Source organism: Monomorium pharaonis, chromosome 3 (assembly GCF_013373865.1).
Source record: "Monomorium pharaonis isolate MP-MQ-018 chromosome 3, ASM1337386v2, whole genome shotgun sequence".
Lineage (NCBI taxonomy): Eukaryota > Metazoa > Arthropoda > Insecta > Hymenoptera > Formicidae > Monomorium > Monomorium pharaonis.
This window is the reverse complement of record NC_050469.1, coordinates 4,958,687-4,978,942: the sequence shown is the minus strand read 5'-3', so window position 1 is coordinate 4,978,942 and position 20,256 is coordinate 4,958,687. Positions and strand designations below refer to the sequence as shown.

The following is a 20,256-nucleotide window of genomic DNA, read 5'->3' as shown; positions in this document are numbered from 1 at the left end:
AACTTTGAGGCAAGAAGCTCGTCTCGATCGGAATCCAAGACTGCAGGAACGTGCATACTCACAGCGAACTATAGCCAGCCGCTTCGAAAAACTCAGTCAGCCGGACGAACCCGAAGTAGCGAAAGTTTCTCGAAACTCCGGCAGCGTGGCCGGGAACGGGCGAGATTGAAATACATTCGTTTCGCTTCTTCTTTTTCCTCTCTTTCCCGCCCGCTTCAGTTCCCCTCGTTTTTCGTGTCAGGATTCGTTGCCTTTTATCCCCAGTGCGCCACGTCGGATTTGTAATTCGGCGACTTGAGTTCAAAAGCAGATAAAGTTCAAACACGACCCCGTGTATCCCCCGTGGACTAATTTACACGATTAATTTTTGATGATTAGAATTCCAGATGAAAATCGCCCGAAGCAGAAAAGCTATTGATCTGTAAAGTACAAGAATTTTAATTCCAAATTGGTAGCTTTGAATCTTTTTTTTGTCGCAACCTACTTTAGACGAAGTTTAAGAACTCTTTCTTTCTTCTTCCTTCTTTCTCTTCCTTTTGTCTCTTTTTTCTTGTTCTTTTCCTTTCTCTTAATTTATTGTATAATATCTAAAACTGAATCTATACATATTGTACATATAGCTAACAATTTTTTTTATTAAAACGCAATGTAACCAACAAGTCCGATCAAAAGAATGTAATATTTTTATTAGTTTTTGTTAGAGATATAAATTTAACTTAATTTTAAACATCTACGTGTCCTTTTTCCTAAAATTTTTCCTAAAATGTACAATCTGTTTTAACTTATAGTTTATTAATTTAAGTTGATATACCTAAACTTTTATAAACTGTACTGTTTTAAGAAATTTTCTTAAATAATACAAAACATGCTGCATATTTACTTCTTACGTCTTTTTTGTAAAATAAATGAACAAACGCAAAATAATGGCATAAATAATATCTGAAATGTCCAATCTGTGTTTTCGTTTATTGCAAGATTATCCGTGATGGATTATCCATGGAAAACCGTGTAAGCATTTCATCTCAAGTGACTAACGTGTAAAGCGTTGAAACACTTTCTTCCGCGACTAGTTATATTGCAATATTCTGTTTAAATTATAATTAATTGAGTTACATTATCAACTTAGTTTCTGCAGTTTCATCGTGGATACATTGTTAATGTCAAGCTATTGAACAGATATTTGGATTTAGAAGGTTTATTAACGAATTTAAAAAATTTTTATTTTATGTGGAATGTTCTTTAATTCAAAAAATATTTTTTTATTAAATTAATATTTTTAATCAGAATTGTAATGCTTGATGCATCAAAAAATTGTATATAATAAACGAGATAGTATTTATATATAATCGAGAGACATTAAAAATTATGTCGTAATAAATATTAAAAGCAAAGGAATCAAAAAAATACAAACTAGAATATATAATGCAAAATAACGTGCGCGTGATGCGCGTTGATAGGGATGCAAGTGTTTTAACTCTGACGCTTAGTATCTCTTCTGTCGCCAAGTAAAGGGTGCACGGCAAACGCGTGTGAAAAATTTTGTCTCTCTCGGAAGAGAGCTTGTATGAAGCATTTCAGAGGCGTACATCTTTCGCAACTATATCGGTCTTAGAGGGATACAAAAGCGTATAAATCCGTAAATCAGCCTGTTACTCATCGCAACTCCTCTTTTTTGCACGAAAGACTCATCAGGCTGTTAACGTTGAAGAGAAGATAAAAAAGTAACATATTGCAACGCTTTATGTTTCGTAAAATGAGAGACAGAACAGGTTGTTCATGAAAACTAATAAAATTTAAGCTCCTGATCCTTGGCGAAAGAAGATTATGCGGTACATAATTACGTTTACATAAAATGTCAATCTTCTAAACTTATATATTTTTTAAATTTAGTATAACAGAAAATGCTATATTTCTGTAAAACACTGCTATTGTATCCTTTTGTTTGAATACGTGTCTACTAAAATTATTAGTCGAGAAATATCGAGAATCACGTGCTTTATAAATTTACATAGCAATTAATTTGTTGGCTTTTGTGGTGGGTTTCGAATATTTCGTGGAATTAATCTAGTTGAGCATGCAATCTAGGACACGACTGTGAGAGTGCAAGGGTTACATGAGAGGGCCTCAAGGGCTGCAACTCGTAGAATTCGAAAGTTTAGATTGCACCTCCGCACCTTAGTCCCGACCAATTGGTTTAGTAGTTTCGACCAGTATAACAATGGCGGAAAATGCTGGAATCAGGGCATACTGGTCATGGGAGCTTGAAGGATTTTAAACGAATTTTCTTATTCTTTAGCTAAAAATGTGAATTATTGAATATATGTTTTATACTGCAAATACTGTTTAATTATCCAATCATCTTCTGAAAAGTTTTTTTTTTCAGAAGAATTAATTTTTAATCTTTTTTTATTCCTTGCAATAATTAATATATTTCTTAAAATAGTTTTGATGTTTAAATAATAATTATTTTTCAAATTCCATATATATACTAATAAATATCTTAAGAATAATATTTTTAATGAGCTAATATTAGACGGAAGTCGCCAATACTGGTATAGACTTCCTGAAGTGGCACATTAAAACGTGCTTGAATAATTTATTTATAAAAATATTCATATATTTTAAACAGCTTGACAAACAACTTTAAAAAGTAGAACAAGTTATTTGTATTACTGTATTTCACAAACGTAAATCTCGTACCGTCGAAAAAATATATTTTTTTTATCTGAGTACGAAATTGATAGTGCGACTATTTACAAAGTAAAACCGCAATATACACTAGCTATGTGCATCACTGGCTGACCAAAATGTTTTGTTTTGTCGTATATAAATTGTTTTCTTTTTAAGTTGCACTAAACTGTTCTATTATTAAAATTTTTCATGATGCAAGCAAGATTTGTTGGCGTGCAGAAATTAATAAGCAGCAATTATATTTCTGTATGTTACAATATCAGTCAGAACAATTTAAAATTAGTAAATTTTGTTATATATTATTTCCTTTTTTTCTGCTATTTTATTAAAAAGATGTGTGTCTGATAGGTAATCACTTTTTTCGCACCTATATAGTTATTTCATTGTATGTATTAGACTAAAAAGAAATTTTTTTTTGTATTGCAGGCTTAAGACAGCGCCCCGGACCTACGGATTCTCCGAGAGGAGGTGAGTCTTGCAATAGTATTATTTAAAAAAAGATATATAAAAATGAGTTTTTTTTTAATGGCACGAAGTTTAGAATATCGTTTCTTTTTAATACCAGTACTTTAATAATAACATTTTAAACAAATTTGAAAGAAATTAGGGAAAAATTGTATACTTTTGGGGAAATTAAATAATAATGATATATTATTATTTCGTTTATACTTACCGAATAAGAATATTTCTACTGGATCATATTTGTGTTCTACGGATTATGTTTATGTTGCAATATTAATTACATTTATTATCACTGTATTAATGTAAAATAATATTATCATAATTATTATCGTGATAATGTTTATTATTCATCACGATTACCGTGCTACCGATCGAGCATGTAACCATGCGATTTACACCGGTTCGTGTACCTTTACTGCGTGCTACATCGGGCGTATGTAATCCGGCGCGCGATAAAGAATACAGATACTGATTCGATTTAACGAGCAGTATAGGTATAAAATTTAATTCGGAAATGCGTCCACACGAAGTACCGTAAGCGCGCGGTACTAAAACTCATGGTCGCTTGTACTACATTTCCGGCGCGCTCATTAACGTAATTAGCGTAAGCCTCTCGATTAACGAGAACATTCTGCGGGCCCAGGTGGACGCGGGGACAAACGGGGACGATACCGTCACTTCATTAACCTGCGAATCGCACGAATATAAAGATGTTAAAGCGTGATTAATAAGCGCCGCTCAATTCGATTCGCTTCCTGGTAAACTCAGCAATACTTTTGATCGGGTGCACGCGGGATTCGCGGGCGTATCTCGCAATCAGACTTTTTTATAAGTCTTCAAATTGCGTTCTCTAATTGCGAAGAAACTAGCGCAGCCACTAGTGTGTGCTCCGCGAGTCGTTTCTCTGCATCATAATTGCGCTTTAAAAGCATTGCGCTTTGCGAGCGCACGCTGCAACATGAAATGACGCGTCCGAGAAGAGAATATGTTATACGTTGGATTTTGCGACGTGCCCTGTGAGTGCTTTATCGGTACATTACGCTCGTACGAGCGGCCGCTCGCGTTTTACGGTCGGTCACGGGGTTCACAGAAGAAAATTGAAGCGGGGCGTTAGCGGCTTTTCCGCGCGAACGTTTCGGCGCAGAAAGGCCGGAGCTATCTCTCACATGTCGCTAAAAAAACGCCAGTTTTTCGACCTTCGATTGTGTTGCGAATCGTAACCCTAAAAAAAAGTACACCACGGCACGCGAATTATTTCCGCGATGTGTTTCAGTTTGATTTTTATTCGGGCTCGTGACGTTGCTCTTTCATGAAAACAATCGAGTTTTCGTCCGCACGCGCGTGTAAACACCCGCTCAATTTCGATCCTAATTCCAGATTGCTAATCGAGTTGCCGATTTTTGCTCCCCCCCCCCCCCCACTTTCCCTCTCTCTCTCTTTCTGATTGTGCACAATCGCGTGCAGTGACGTAAATAAATTTAACTGTTAGCTTTATAACACATATGTAATTATTTCCGTGTCGCTTCGCGCATAAATATCGTTAGATACCGACGCAATTGAAAAAAAAATAGATGAAAGGGATTTTTGATGTCACTAAAAGTTAAAACTGATTAAAATCTTAGTTGTGATATTACATATTTTGCCAAAGAGACATGAGAAACAGAAAGCGTGATCGTTTTTTCTTCAATAGTGTCTAAAAGTAACGGACAATAAATAGTAAGCGCAATGATTGAAAAAGATTTCGACGTTTTCTTTTTGCCACACACGTTCTTCATGAGCGGCAATCTACGGTAATGTAGCGCGTGACATTATTCAAATTGAATCATTCTTGCCGATTCGTAGTCGTCGCCGTCGTTCGCTCCCGATAACGCTATTCTGCTGATTCTCGAGTCGAGAGTTCGTGCGGGTTCGCGCCGCGCTGGAAATTCGCTATTTATCGGAGGAGGACCAGGACATCTCTGGCGCGAGTCGTTAAAAAGTAATGTATTCCGTTAGCGGTAGCGGCACACAGGCAGGGCGGAATACCGACGAGAAAGGGAAGATCCCTTTATACCACCGGCTTGTACGGATGTTTTCGTCAAAGGACACGCATACCGTAATCCCTCCCTGCAGCTGTTCGGGGAGGGAGGGAGGGGAGGCGAACTCTCTCTGGAGCTTGCTCTTACTCTCTCATGGAAAGCTAAATTGCCCCCGTCGTCCCCGATGGCGCACCGTTGAATTTTTAGTTCGTTTCTGAAGTGTTCCGCTATCACGTTCATTCGCGCGGCCGCCGCAATGCCACCGCGAACGTTTGACGAATCAGACGCTCACAGCTTTAACTGAACGTTCGACATTTCCCGCAGTGCGAGAGAAGCTCTTTTCGCGTGTACACGGAAATACTATTTAAAGCGGTAGGTCATAATATATTCATATAAAGTTTTCTTACATATAAAATAACACGAGAGAAAATATATTGGATAAGAGAGAGGGTAACAAAAAAAAAAATTACACTAGATTTATTTTCTTGTGGATATTTTTTAATTTGAAACAAATAACTCTTCTGTTCACACAAGTGAAAGAAATATTTTCGATATACACATATGTATATCAGAGAAGTTGTAGCTCCGTCAATATTTTTCAGTACTTACATACTATCAAACGCAATTTTTTATATCGCTAACAATTGAATTAAAATTAATAATAACCGTAGTAACAATATTGACTTTTGTAGAAACGCTTTAACAGAAGTAAGCGTTGTTCTTTTTGTATCATTATTTTTAAGGTATGACTTAAATCGCAAATAATCACTTTCAACTTTTTTTACATCAGCGCGCAAAATACTATTTGATTCTTTCGCCCACATTCATCTTTCATTCATCCTTTGCGCATCGCAGTCTTACAGCGTAACATTTTATTTATATTCGCAGTAAGATGTGAACACCAAACATGGCGATAAATCCTGTGGAGTAAGCGACCGATTTATCCGCCGGTAGTAGAATAGTTTAATTTGAACAGCGGCGTACGGAAGTCTCTGTGTAATTACCGTCACAACTGAGGTTTTGTTTCGTTTCCACACACTCACAATATACACACACACACACACATACACAACCGTATGATACAAGGTGCATGGATATTACGCTCGCTTTTGATGCGACACGTCTCTTCCGGCTCTCATTGTAATTAAGACAGAACGATACTCGTCTCTTTGCAAAAGTTGAAATTATTCTGCCACGAGTGACAATGGCGAGCACGAGTTCTTTTCCGATGCCGTTCAAAAGTTCTGATATATTCCAGGATTCCGGTGAATTTTTCAAATTCATCTTACTCGCGCATTTTTCTGCTTCAAACATTAAAACGCGCATCGCATTTTATTTTATTATGCCACTGTAACGGCTCTCGTCATACGTTCCGTTCGACTGGAAAACATGTTCGCCGCGTATGAAGAGTTGCTGTAAACTTTTAGTAAACTGCCGTCAATTTAAGGGATAACTCGTTCAAACACGTTGGCTTATGTAAAGCGAGAAAGTTGCGCGCCTCTCCATTTTACGCTCGGAAGAGAATATTATTCTTAAAAGTTGAATCTCGCGTTCCTTCCTCCAGTCGCCGAATTTCAACCGTCACTCGGGAAACTCGCGGGGAGATTCGCTTCAATTGTTCTAGTAAACACCGTTCAGCTATACATTCCATTTTACGTGTAAGATCCTTGATGGATCCCCCGCTTCGCAGGTTTGCGCTAGGTGTACACCTAGGAGATTCGAGTCGCTTTTCACGGTGGGTAACGTTTGAATTTAACGCTCGTATCTAATTCTGTTTAGCGAAGTGACCGAGATACGTTGACGTCGCGGCGCCGCCGCACACCACGCCGCGTCACACCGCTTGCGGGAAAGTTTAAATTATCCTGTCTGCCGAGAGGAAGTGTCTCTCTCTTCTCCGCGGGGAAACGACTCGGATTGGTCGAGTCTGATTAGTTCGGTGGTCCCATGCCCGTTTTATCCCTACTTTGCTCCGCTTTATCTCTCTCTCTCTCTCTCTCTCTCTCTCTCTCTCTCTCTCTCTCTCTCTCACTCTCTCTATTCCTGTTCTATCGTCTTTTCTGCCGTTTAGTAACTATTGCGTTAGACTAAAGAGAGAACTGGTGCATCCAGTCAAGGTGTTATCAAGGTTTCCAGTTAGTTTCTTTAGAATTAACCAGACACTGAGTGAACCGTCAGCGGATGGGGCCGCCTCGGATTTTCTTATCTTCTTTTTTCTCTTTTGTCTTTCCTTCCGGGCACGCACGTTTTCTCCGCTTTTTCTTTTAGAACGAAGCGTTGCGAGACTTCGTTTCGGGTAGCCACGGAATAACGACGCGTTCCTCGCTTTCTGTTTAATCAAACCTCTTCGTCTAATATCTCGATGGTTTCTCTCGGAAGCCCGTATCAATTCACATAATGAACGCCCGGAAGGTGTAGAAGCGGCTTTATGGATCTTGAACCCCGTCTCCCGAGAGACGCGGTCGGCTTGGTTTAATCAGCTGACGGATATTCCTACGATATACACAGCAAATTCCGAATCTAGTCTCCAAAGTGGCGGGGTATAATGCAAATGGAATTCCTCCAAGTCATCGGAAGTTCCTTAATGTACATATTCGCACACGGCAGAAATGATCATCTGAAAATTTCTCCGACGGAAAATAGCTGGCACAAGTTCGTTGCATGATAAAGGAAACGTTATTCTGTTACTTGAAGGCCGCAAGTGATAAAAGTTGCTTAAGCGCCGAAATTTAGATATGATATGTATAGTGGAGGATAATACTGGTATATGTCTCCTAAAGTGACACCCTGTTAAATTAAATGTCTATTTTTACAATAAATTGTTGATTTTTATTTTGTTTTGTTTTATAATTGTTTTTCTTTTTCAAATATCAATTCTAATCTTTTTTTATAAACTTTATTGTTTAGTACAAACAAATATATCGTACTACTTTTTATAATTAATTCCTCTAATGCGAGACTGTATATATTTTATTATCGCCAGTTTTGGGGAAAACGTTATTACAATATATGAAACAGTATTATAAAAACTGTTATATCATCTGATAGAAGACACTTTTTAGTTTACATTTATGTTTTCAAAGTTTTACTTTCAGCTTTTGTTTGAGAAACGAAGTGGCATGCAGTGGCATGCTAGTAATGTGACCTTTCTCTAGATATATGTAGAAGAGTTTGATATATCGCTATCAGTTTTACGGCATTAAATACACCACGCGAGCTAGTAAATAAAAGGTAATAATTACGTGCGCCATGTACGCGGAATACGAAAATATGTAACGCGGAATGTGCGTCCAGGGAGTCAGTCGCCGCCACCTGTGGTGACGACCTGGATCGGGCCTGGTATGGCGGGGCGACGGTACGCGTCTCGTGCCGCTGCCATAAACTATCGCTTCCGGTAAATCACGTTCCATATCTCTCCGCGTTGATGTGTATCGCGCGAATTAATATTTATGGCATTACGTTGACCGTGTCCTCCCTAACGCGCGCTCACGCTGGGATGCGTTCTCCGACTGAAGGGAGAGGGTGAGAGCGTTAGGATTGACACGAGATTGCATTCGTATCAAAATGCGTTGCGTGGATGTCAGATGGTATGGACCCTGTCCCTCCCGCTGGCTCGCCGCTTCGAAACGGCGACGTGGAAACGGGAAAAAAAAAAAAAAATACACACCGAGACGAAATAAACGAGATGGAAATGAAACGGATTCAACGAACCGTAGAGTGTACATCAAAGAGCGGTCACGGGGGAGGGGGCGAAAGCGCGAGAGGCGCGAGTATCCCTTTTGTATGGATTGCCGCGGCAAATGGGATGCAGGATAAAACTGTTGGATTACTTTCAGCGATTCATCATGTCCCGATCAGTCGCGACACAACAGATGCTCATGCAGGCATACAAATTTTTGAATCTCGCGTAATCGGTTTATTTATTTATTTTTTTTTTTCGACGTTTAATCGCGGGAATCAGATTTAACTTTTGGCCATAGGACGCGGCTCAATTTTGGTAACCGCATTGTATTCGTTTTGATATGATGCGTTCCCAGCGTAGCGTTGCGTCAACTTGTATTTCCGATGAAAAAAATTCCATTAGAGATTGATATCGAAAATAAATAAAGTCAAAGCTGATAGTTGAGCTTACGTAATAATTTATTTGGAATTTATCGTTGAAATAATCGTGCGATGACGTGCCTGTAAATATTATTTTTTATATTCTGTACACTGATAGAAAAATATGTCATATTCCTGACTATAATTATTTTATTGCAATTATAAACAAATATAACATATTTTTCTATTAGTAATTTTTAGCTGCACCGAAAGAAAAAAATTGTTGCAGTGACCATAATATTATTATATCTTGTATTCATTTTTGGATTTAACCATATTTTTACAGTTATTCAACAATTTAAATTGTAGTTTGTGTAAATTATATTAAAGTTCTTATAATCACATTTAATATTCATCTATGCAACTTATAATATAGTTTCTATAACTAAAATGGAGATTTTAATATAGTAAATTGTACTATAAAACAATTATTATAAATACATAATATTATTACCAATATTATAGTAATAATTACTATAAAAATGATATTCCTGATTATAATTATTTTACCATGCAATTATTCGCAAATATTACATATTTTTTCTCGGTGCATGATCTAATTTCTCGCGAAAAGTTTCATCCACGCAGATATCTAATACAGAATATAGAACTCGTAGAGACTTGATAATCCTATTACGATTGAAGTATATCGTACAAAGGACGTGTTGTACCAACTCGCGAGTACGCGGCGCGCGGAAGGTGCGGAAATTTACCCCGAGACAAACGCGGAAGAACGCGGTGCGCGACTATTATTATTCTCATGTAGATCTCGCGCAAAGTTCCGCGGCGTGGATCTGCTGAAGACCGATAACGAGGCGAGGAAAGCGCGCGCGAACTTACCTCTCACCGAAACGCATTCCACGCTAATTCGCTCGTACAGCAAGTGGCGTCAGTACCAGATGTTAGACGGTGCCATTCGGCTGAGCATCCGTATTTCGATCTCGATCTTATAACGAGACAGAGTTCCTCCCGAGCTCGCAATGGCGCCGACTAAAAATTTTTGAAGGATCGCAGAAACGTCATAAGACGCGTTGAAGAGGCATTTGATATTCTTTAAAAGATATCTGCAAAGCTTTTCCTGTAAGGATAGAATCTTTATAGAGATCTTTGACGGAAATTTTTATGAAACGGAATAGTTCGAGTGAAAAGAATGAATATTGATTGTGGAGACGGACGCTGAATAAAATTGGAATATTATTCGTATCTGAAAAAATCTGAAGAAGCGGGCAACGTTGTTATAGATTAATAATAATGATGTTACACCTCTTTTACGGTGCTATTTTTCCGGAAAAGCAGATTAGACATTACAAAAACAGTTACAGGAACCAGTTAACTTAGCTGCGCACTAAAGTGGAATTAATGCAGTTTTGTAGTTTTATTGGCCCCTTTCTTTTGTTTGTTTCGCGATTTAATTACCTCTTGTTCCCCGCTCTTTCTTGATAGACATTTCAAATTAGGTTACGCGGATAAATCTCCCTCTTTCATTTTTTACACTTGACCGTTTTCTTTCAGACAATTCTGCGAAGGCACTCGTCGTTAATGAAAAACGTTAATGTCCGAAAAAAAAAGAAATGATAGAGATTTTGAGATTTTCGATTAAATTAAAGACGAAAGAACGCGAATTGAAAAGCTTTGAGGATCGTTCCTGCCCCCTGTCGTTAGTTGTGCTCATAGAGGCGTAAGTCAGCCTTTTGCGCACTCTTCTTTCCCCAACGGCGGAAGTACCGTCGATGCTCGCCGGTAATGCAACTCGCGCTATTTAATACCGGTCCGGCGAAGTATTTCCCGGGACCCGTAGGGGCGAAACTCAATTAACAAAGTGGCTCGTCATCGTCTCCGGCGTCGAAGCGAAATCCGTTTAATGCACTTTATCTTTGTTGCCGCAGCAACGGAAAGCACTTGAAATCCGTTAATACACTTATCTTTGTTTCTACAGTTTACGGGAACCGTTTTGCTTTTAACGTTTATTAAGTTACTGCGAAAGCGTGGCAGCAAGACGTGGAGCGAATGCGTCAGCATATACAGAGGAACGGTCACCGGATAATCTTGTCGCGGGGAGGTAGGGTGGCAACGTGTATCTGTTCGCATTACATTTTTTTTTACACATACGCTGTCTTTCTTTCCTCTTTTCTTTCCTTCGACTTCGCGTGACAAAAATCGTCCGATAAAATAAGGAGAGAAAACACGACGGAGGCAAAGCGATAGGTTATTATTGCAGGCATACGCACGGAGTACTTCGAGTTCTAATATTCTCAAATACTTCTTCTCGGAGCAAGTAGCTTGGTGATTCAAATGTTGAATTGTTCCGTTTCGCGCGAGTCTTTTACGGCATGAGAACCTCATCGTGCGTCAACCTCTTATACATCTCGCAGCACAAAAACTCGCGAGATTTTCTCAAAGGGCGAACAACAAGGGAAGGAGAGCGGGTTCGAGCACCTACCGAGGCTCTCGATGGATCGGAGAACTTCTTTGTACCGCCGAGTGGATTCCTTCGTCACATTCGACAGGTGCGCGTACGCTCGAGGTGCTGGAAGTACACGGCACTTCACGCGGAATTCCACTCCCGACTTTCATCCCAGAGGCGTATCGAAATCCCGTGGAAAAGCCCGAGCCCAAGTCCCCTCGCCAAGTCGTTCTCTGCTCCTCGTCGCGATTAATTGCACCGAATAATTTCTGGATTCGGACATGGCAGTCGTTCCCCGTAAGCGACCCTCATTGGCGAGACAGACGCGAGTCATTGGCGACGACAACGACTCGAAATTTGCAATTAGAGAGACGGAGCGGTACTCCCACCGGTGAAGGACCAGCCGTTGTCCAGCTGGCTCGAGCGGCCGTGGGAAAACGGACATAGACAGTCGCCTAATGGAGACAATTTATTATTTTCAACTTCCGCGCAAGTCGTACAGCGGGTCGTCTCTCGCGCGTTTTCTCCCGAGCGCAAGAGGAAAACTGTTATGGTGATAGATCGTGGACCGAGGAGCGTGGACAGGAACGGGAGCGGGGGGGATGAAGATGTTCAGCGAAATGAAATCGGCCGGAAACGAGGGACGAAACTAGGCGAAGCGGGCGAGTTAACACAGCGAAGGGAGGGGTTCGAAACGATTATTTTACCGCATACTCGCGCACCGGGAGTTTGCCAGTCGGGAAATCGTGCTATCGTCAGCACGACTGATAACGTTGGTAACTTTGACGCGAACGACCTTTAACGTTGCCTTTAACGTCTTCATTCGCACTTTTATGCGTTTGAAATTGCTCCGATTTCGTTCTTGCAAATCATCAAACGATATGCACTTTTGCAAGAAATATGTGCGGTATGGAGCACATGTTTTTAACGAAATATGGCATTACCAAAGTTGAAAAGATTTAATTTGAAAATGGGAAGCACATTTATACGTTGAAATTTGTATATCTCAGTAAGAGTTTCCTCCCAACGTGCTGCTGCTCCTTCAATGATGGCGCGCAACGCTGGAACAGCCGATTCTCGGATGCTCGTATCATTATCTCGACCGTGCAAACAACGCAACCGCAGTCGTACAAGCTATAGACGCTACGGACGAACTGCGCGGAGCCCGTCCAGCCTTTAATGCATCGCCAAGCGATGTTGTTTGTCAATGGCAACGGGACAAGAGGGAACTACAAGTGCGCGCGGGCACGCTCGTGCACACACGGTCACATATGCCAGTACACGTGCCAGAGAGAGTTACCGGGGATTGTGAGAGTCGCAATTTGCCATAGCCGGAATTCGTAAGGCTGGCTCTTGAATACAGCCGCGGGGGTGTGTCGAGCTAATTGGCTGCGGGGGCGAACTGGGCCACCGCCGGTTTACTACCGCCGTACCGCCACCAGTAGCGTGGCATTTTGTATCGCGTGTCGTGCGCGCGCGAAGTTTCCAACATCGGTAATTTTAATTGCGCTTGGAAAATCGGCTTGCGGCGAGTTCGGGCGTCGCGTCACCCGGCCGATCTCGATTTGAGTCACAAATGACGAAAATTTTGACTCAATATAATTTTATAACGAAACACTGGTTTTTTTTAAATACAAATCCGATTCTTAAAAATTTATTCTAATAAAGAGACTATTACCATCTTTGTTTTTCTTCGATCCATTAGGATAGAGTGTCATCACATTTTTTATAAATAACATTTGAAGTATTATTAGGTATTTTATAATTTTGAGCCTAGAATCGACCGAACAACATATTGGCGAAAATGTTAAGTTTTTAAATTTAAATATCTAAATATTAGTTATTGTACAAACTGAATGTGATGCCATCTCCTTTGTAGAGCAAACGAGAAAAGAAACGGTGTTGGATAATGTTCCATTTAGTTCGATCGAGTGCACATATGTTTATGGCATTTATGATATTTAGTATTCAATTCACACCGTATTGCGATTTATGATCGCGGCGTCACGTTATTATACCTGCATTTGCGATTACGGAGATTATGCGAGCGTGATGAACACTCTGATATTCTGAACTGAATAATTTCTTCGCCGTGCAGGCTCAGCTGTCATCGACATGCAACGCGCAAATCGCCGGATATCGAATCGCTGAACTTCATTCGATCTTGCCGATGGGGTCAGCCGGTACGCGCGGCCCGTGGCGAACGATTTCAATTTCACTCTTGTTATCGATCCGCCGCACGGAACGAGAGTAGGCGTGCATCGCACGGAATTAAAAGTTTATCGCCCGTTTCTGGAATACGTAATAATAGACTCGCGCCACGCGAAAAGTTGTTAATTTCATTTACAGGATAATCCAAAAAAAAATCCGTCTTTTTTTTAAGTAATCTCCGGAATTAATTGATCCATTAATGAAATGTTGAATCGAATAATCTTTGTGGTTGGGAGACACCTCGCGTACATACAATAGAATTTTAATTTAAATCGTCGTATAGTTTCAAAGGAATTACATTCAATCAAAAGCTTTTGATCAAGAAAAATTTATCGCAAATGAGTCAAAGGATCCGTGGATAAAAGGGCTGACGAGTCGCAGAATATCTCTGTATCATACACGTTATTTTATTCGTTTATTCTGCTACTGGCATACATTCGAGGAATTCATACGCGTACACAATTACACGAAATATACGCGTACATTTTTAGATGTGCTTAGAATATATGAAGTAAAAACCTTCATATTCATTATCAGGAATATCATTCGTTAGATAATCGTAGATAATCTTAACGACACAAGTGATCTTGATTGAGTCGAGGGGATAACAGACTGTTAATGATTTGAGCAAAGAATTATCGCGCGTATTAATTTCTACGAAAAGCTGAATAAAAAATTTCTCGTTTTATGAAAATCGAAGATTGATTAGCTCTTTAATACCGGACGACTTCTTACGCTGACGCTTGCTGCCGTACGGTACAATATACTGACATTAATGATCCCCTGAAATTAAGTGCACGTGGGCGTTTTTCACGAGCGCGGACGTCGCCGTTAAATATCCCGCTCGGTCATGTCCGGCGTACTTTGGAGAGACGATCTGAAGGTTTTATTTCGATTTCGCGCTACACTTATCGATTAATGGCTATCCCGAGAGTGGCTGCGGGCTACTACGAGTCAATCTGTCGACGATGTAGGGTAGGGCGAGCAAAGAGGGAGAAAAAGAGGCATGCGACGGGCCAAGAGGACCGAGAGATAGGCGAAGACTTTGGTACTTATCCCTTATTCTGCGGCTAAAACTGAACATGGGCGAAATTTCTGCTGTAAGGACGAGAGTTGCGACACGGAGGGTGCGATCGAAGGAGCTAGAGGCAGACGGAGAAGATGAAGGCAGAGAGAGAGAGAGAGAGAGAGAGAGAGAGAGAGAGAGAGAGAGAGAGAGAGAGAGAGAGAGAGAGAGAGAGAGAGAGAGAGAGAGAGAGCGCTGTGATAGAAAAGAGGGTAATTGGTCTGGCAAGAGAGCGCCTCTCGTCGTCGCTTTTTTTAGACAATTCCAGACAGACATTTTAGCCACCGTCGTCGCCTCCTCTCTCACCTCTCTAATTCTCGTTTCTTTCGTCATAATGCTTCCGGTTTTGATCGTTCTCACTGCAAAAACTTGAAAATATTCTCTCTTGCCTTTATCGTTAGACAATCATGTAATCTCTCTTTAAACTGTGCTAGAAATAGGTTTTCGAGTATTGCGCTAGGTACCATCGCAAAAGTGTAAATTACGTCGCTTTGAAAGTTGCCACTAATTTTATTACTCTTCTATAATTGTACAATTGGTACGTGGAATTTTCGCTGTACTGGTTATAACCAGCACTGGAAATATAACAGAATTCGCACAGGCGCTGAAACACCGTAGGGGTAGAGAGAACCTTCCTAATTTTAAATTCATGGTTGTAAAAATTCTATTTTAGACGAGAGTTCTACAATACAGGCTTTTAAAGAATATCTCTTATTTTTGCCAACATGACTGTAATGAACTTTAATAATGTTTCCAGAATGTTACGAGTATTGTTTTATCTGTTGTAGCTATTTAACGTTATTATAATGCTTAATATTTAGCTTGAAACTTAGTTGTTGCATATTTCTTATTTAATTCTTAAGTTTCGAAATAGTAATTATATATTTTGTTTTAATGTATCTTTAAAAATAAATATATAAACGGGATATGATGGATAAATGGTGATTTATGTGAGACCATGCTGTCATATTGCATTTAATTGCGATCTATATCGTTATTGTATCAGCAATAACTGTACCATATTTCGATTAAGTAGCACCAAGTACAATTGTTCTTGGAACAAGGTTGTGAAGACTCGATTCCGCGTTTTCAAGGCATGAAAGTACTATTAGCTGTCAATATTATCACCGCTTTTTTTCTTTTTTTTTACAATCGAGTTAATACCTTGTTGAACGAACCTTGCCTTTTGTCTTTGTCAGACCGTTATTAAATCGCGATATATTAACGTCGCATTATGTTCTCGGAAAGCTCAAGAGAGCCAATAAAGTGGATTCTTGTGTTTTAATAAAAACTTAATGTTCTTTGAATTATTTCCCAATTGAGAAATATAATAGTCATTAATGTATAATCAATTATCGTTACTTTCAATAAGATCGAATGTCACTCATAATCATCTATACAAGGATTGAGTTACTATTATTATTATGTCTTTTTATCAAAGAACGGAATTGTTGATTTTGTTACATCGATTTTCTTTGAGGCACGTAAATGTTGAGCTCTATAATCTCACGATATTCAAAATGCGTGCTGTCGGTCTAGAACGTACACGAGTGTTACAAACTTTATTAATTATGTTATACATAATTGAAACTTTGCGTTCGCAGTAAAGCCGGCCTTTTCTACAGCTCGGTCATTATTTTATCTAAAAATTAACTCGTCATTGAAAAGCTTTTGTGATCGCCCGATATCGCATGCTTTTTCTTTCCGAATAAATTATTTCCTGCTTTACTAATACGCTATACAATAGTCGACATAATACCGAAGATGAGTTCTCATTTTCGGGCATCCAAATTGGCAATTTCGTCGTTGCAAGCCGCCGAAATCGGCGATAGCAAATTTTTTTTTAACAATCTGCTATATAGAATCTACCGTCGCGGACTGGAATTGCAGCGAGAAATCGTGCCCGTGATTTCCTCCCTTTGACCTAAATTTCATCTTGAAACGACGCATGGAAAACAGCGGCGGAAATAGGTTACCGGAACGAAAGGGCTTTTCATCGAATCTTTCGAGTGTGCTTTGAGCATTCGAGAAAGCGTGCAGCATTGTTTAATGAGCAACGGAAATGGAGGTATTTGTTTTGAGATTCATCGATCTAAAAACTACGCAATTAGAGTATTTTTACAGGAACTGCGAAATTAAAAAAGAAAAGAAGGAAAATTAATTATATGAATAATTGTCTTCATATTATAATGATAAAATTGTATATTATGTATGTATGAACAATTGATGAGGCAAATATAACAAGTAATATAACGACGTAATACATATCATGATGGAATTTATACAGAATCGATAATAACGCCGCATGTTTCCGCCAATTAACCAGATGTTTAACAATGCGCGATTATAATTTAATGCACCGTAATGCGACTTTTCATTTTATAATTGAGCCTTATTTGCATATTTTTAACGAAACTGTACATGCCATGTTTAATGTGAACGCTGAATCGTATGAAAAGATTAAAATGCACGAATCGTGCAATAAACACACGAATATGGGAAAAATGATAATTTGACGTCATAAAAAGGTAACGCTGTTAGAATTCATTTCCACAAATATAAAAGTTGCAGTTGCGATCGATTAATTGTTCCGAGTAGCGGTTGGATATGTCGACTCGGTGTTCGGCATCGATTCTAGCGATATTTTATTGTGACACGAAACCACGCTGTCAGCATATTTCGTTCGGTTTCATTGTGTGCGAATCTCTTATCGCAGCTAAGCGTAACTCTAAAACGTGGACCCATTGCTTGCTATTTATAGAAAGATGAATGTCTAACTGAATTTTTTGAATTAATGTTTTTGTTGATGTCCCCGAACGATAATTGGAAAACAAACAGTTCTGGATTGCCAATAAATCGCGATGATTAAAGACGTGAACTGAATTGGTTAATTTATTAATATTATAGATTCATAATTTATAAACTATCCTTTTAATATGTAACTTTTTTTTTTTGTAAACAAGAGAGAAACATTTTAGGGTTTGAGAGAGAAGTTTGTTTTATTTATTTTGTAAATGATGCATATATTGAGCGCAAATTTGTTGCCAATTGTATTGGTTGCATTTCAAATTATCTGATTACTGAAGTATTAAATACCAAATTCAATTTGTTCGTTTCACTGAGCATGGTTTTCAGAATTTCTCCGATAATGTCAAGTGTTCCGCCACTAACGTTTTTAACAATAATTACTTCGACGTCCAATTCTCAATTCATTATTTATTCATAATTATTCGTCAGGTTCAATTAAGGATTCAATCAATTATCCAGATTCGAAATAATAGAATTCTAGTTGTAACGAGATCGACGATTCCAATGTTAATTATCGCGCGCGAGATCGCCTGGCATGCGCCAAAATTCGATTCGGTCTCGACTCACTCGATGTTTCGCTGCTGTTTCATACATTTAAATTGAGACGTTTCCGCAAGTTACCGTGGCGGTTATCGCGACAATTTTGGCTGTGACTTTCCGCAATGTATTCCGGTGCGGCGTCCCCGCGCATCATCTTCAAAGCGCCGCGCTGGGTCCCGCTTTAGTCGGGAGGGGAGAGGGCAGTTTTAATGAGAGTTGTTTCGGGGTTGTTTTGGCAATTACGAGGAAATTACGCAGAACAGACCACCAACGTCGTTGTTGTGGCGTTATAAAAGCCGTGTCGGAGAAAGCTTTGAGTCTCGTTTATGAGCGACGTATTAACATTCTAAATTTACTTGTTAATGATAAAATAGTTTTTGACTCTCTTGATAGCATTAAAAGTTGATTTATATTGACAGAAGCATTCATTTTATGAATTATATCATGATAGTAATAATAATAATATTCATATATACTTGTCGATTACGTTTATAAAGGAGAAAACCTTTTTTCCTTAAAATTTGTTTGTTTTTACGGATCTAGTGGAAAAAAAAACTGATCAACTTGAAACCCGAAAGACCCATCTTTGACCCTTTGTGAACGAACCTTTTAAACGAGAGACGAAAATTTAGCGGGGGAAGCATTGAAATCGACACTTTGTCGGATGCACGTCGAGTGTATTGCGATCGGGTTAATTATTTATTTACGGTACGCCGTCGGCCGTTGTCAATTACTCAGCACGGCGCCAATGGACAAACAAGTGAAAAGTGGCAATCACATAGTGCTTTCCATTATGTCTTCAAAGAGCGTTGCGCCGCGATGCCGTGTAATATTAATCTATAATTAGCGCGTTGCGATATTTAAATGCGCGCTCAGCGCGCTGGATGCACGTTAAACATTCAAGCGTCGGCATTACAGCAAAGTCGGCTGGTATTTTAAATTCTGTTAACGCAGCTGCGCTTAAACACGCGGGATATAGGTCGCAAATGTAATATTCCAGCGACGTATCGTACCCGCGTGCATTATATTGTTTGTAAATGACGATCGGCTAAATAACAAACAGCTTGTGCAATTTATTATGGTATTGCAGTGCGACCTCTGCAATCGCAGTTTTTCTCGCCCTGAGCCAACATAATAACATCTTGCACGTATAAAGAGGAAAAGAAAAGGGAGAGATAAAAAAAACAATTCTCTTATCTATACATACGCATTTATCTATTTCCCTGAAGGGAGGAGCAGAGGTTAAAAAAAAAATCCGAATATTTCAAGAAATCTGCAATATAAAAGATTCATGTAAATGATTTATTTAGTTTATTTATATTTAATTAATTGCGTAAGTTTATAACTGATGTTTGCCGAGTCTTTAATAATTGTCCAACTCTCTGCGCTCTATTTATCACCAAGATATAAAGAAAGAACGTATACAGCTTCGATGTATCGAGAAAGACATCAGTGATACTCTTTTTCAGTTTTTCGTTTCAAAACGAACAAATTCCTTTGAGAGTTTACTTTTTACGGTCGTTTTCGAACTCTTCTAACACGATGCAAAAAGACATTACGGGAGAGACGGTGGGATAAAATATCAACCATCAATCATTTTTCCTGTTATTCGATAAATTCGCTCAGACATGTCAGAATGTGAAAGGAGACCGAGGAGCGAGAACGAGGAAAAAAGTGTGTGAGAGAGAGAGAGAGAGAAAGAGAGAGAGAGAGAGAAAGAGAGAGAGAGAGAGAAAGAGAGACCAGAGCAGGGCAGAGCAGAGAAACCTCGTTGTTTCTCCTTTATCTTTTATCCCGGCGATAAATCTTAACGGGTACCTTGACACGCTGGCAGATTTAGCAGAAAAAATTCGTGACGCTTAACAAGGGCTCGTCTTGCGCATTCTCGCGCTCTTACGTAAGCCAATCGCGACGCTCGTCGCCGGAAAATGACGATGTCGGTGGTGCACTTGAGAGAA

At 39.2% G+C, this 20,256-nt stretch overlaps 1 protein-coding gene across 6 annotated transcripts in view; it reads left to right on the top strand.

Moving 5' to 3' along the window:
- The window catches only part of LOC105838083 (hemicentin-2), a 361,527-nt gene that overhangs the window by 115,309 nt on the left and 225,962 nt on the right, over nucleotides 1–20,256 (top strand). For all 6 annotated transcript variants that reach the window (XM_028191705.2, XM_036284191.1, XM_028191696.2 and 3 more), the window contains exon 3: nucleotides 3,118–3,159. In XM_028191705.2, coding sequence (XP_028047506.2) covers nucleotides 3,118–3,159 — 42 coding nt within the window. The remainder of the gene's footprint in view (nucleotides 1–3,117; nucleotides 3,160–20,256) is intronic.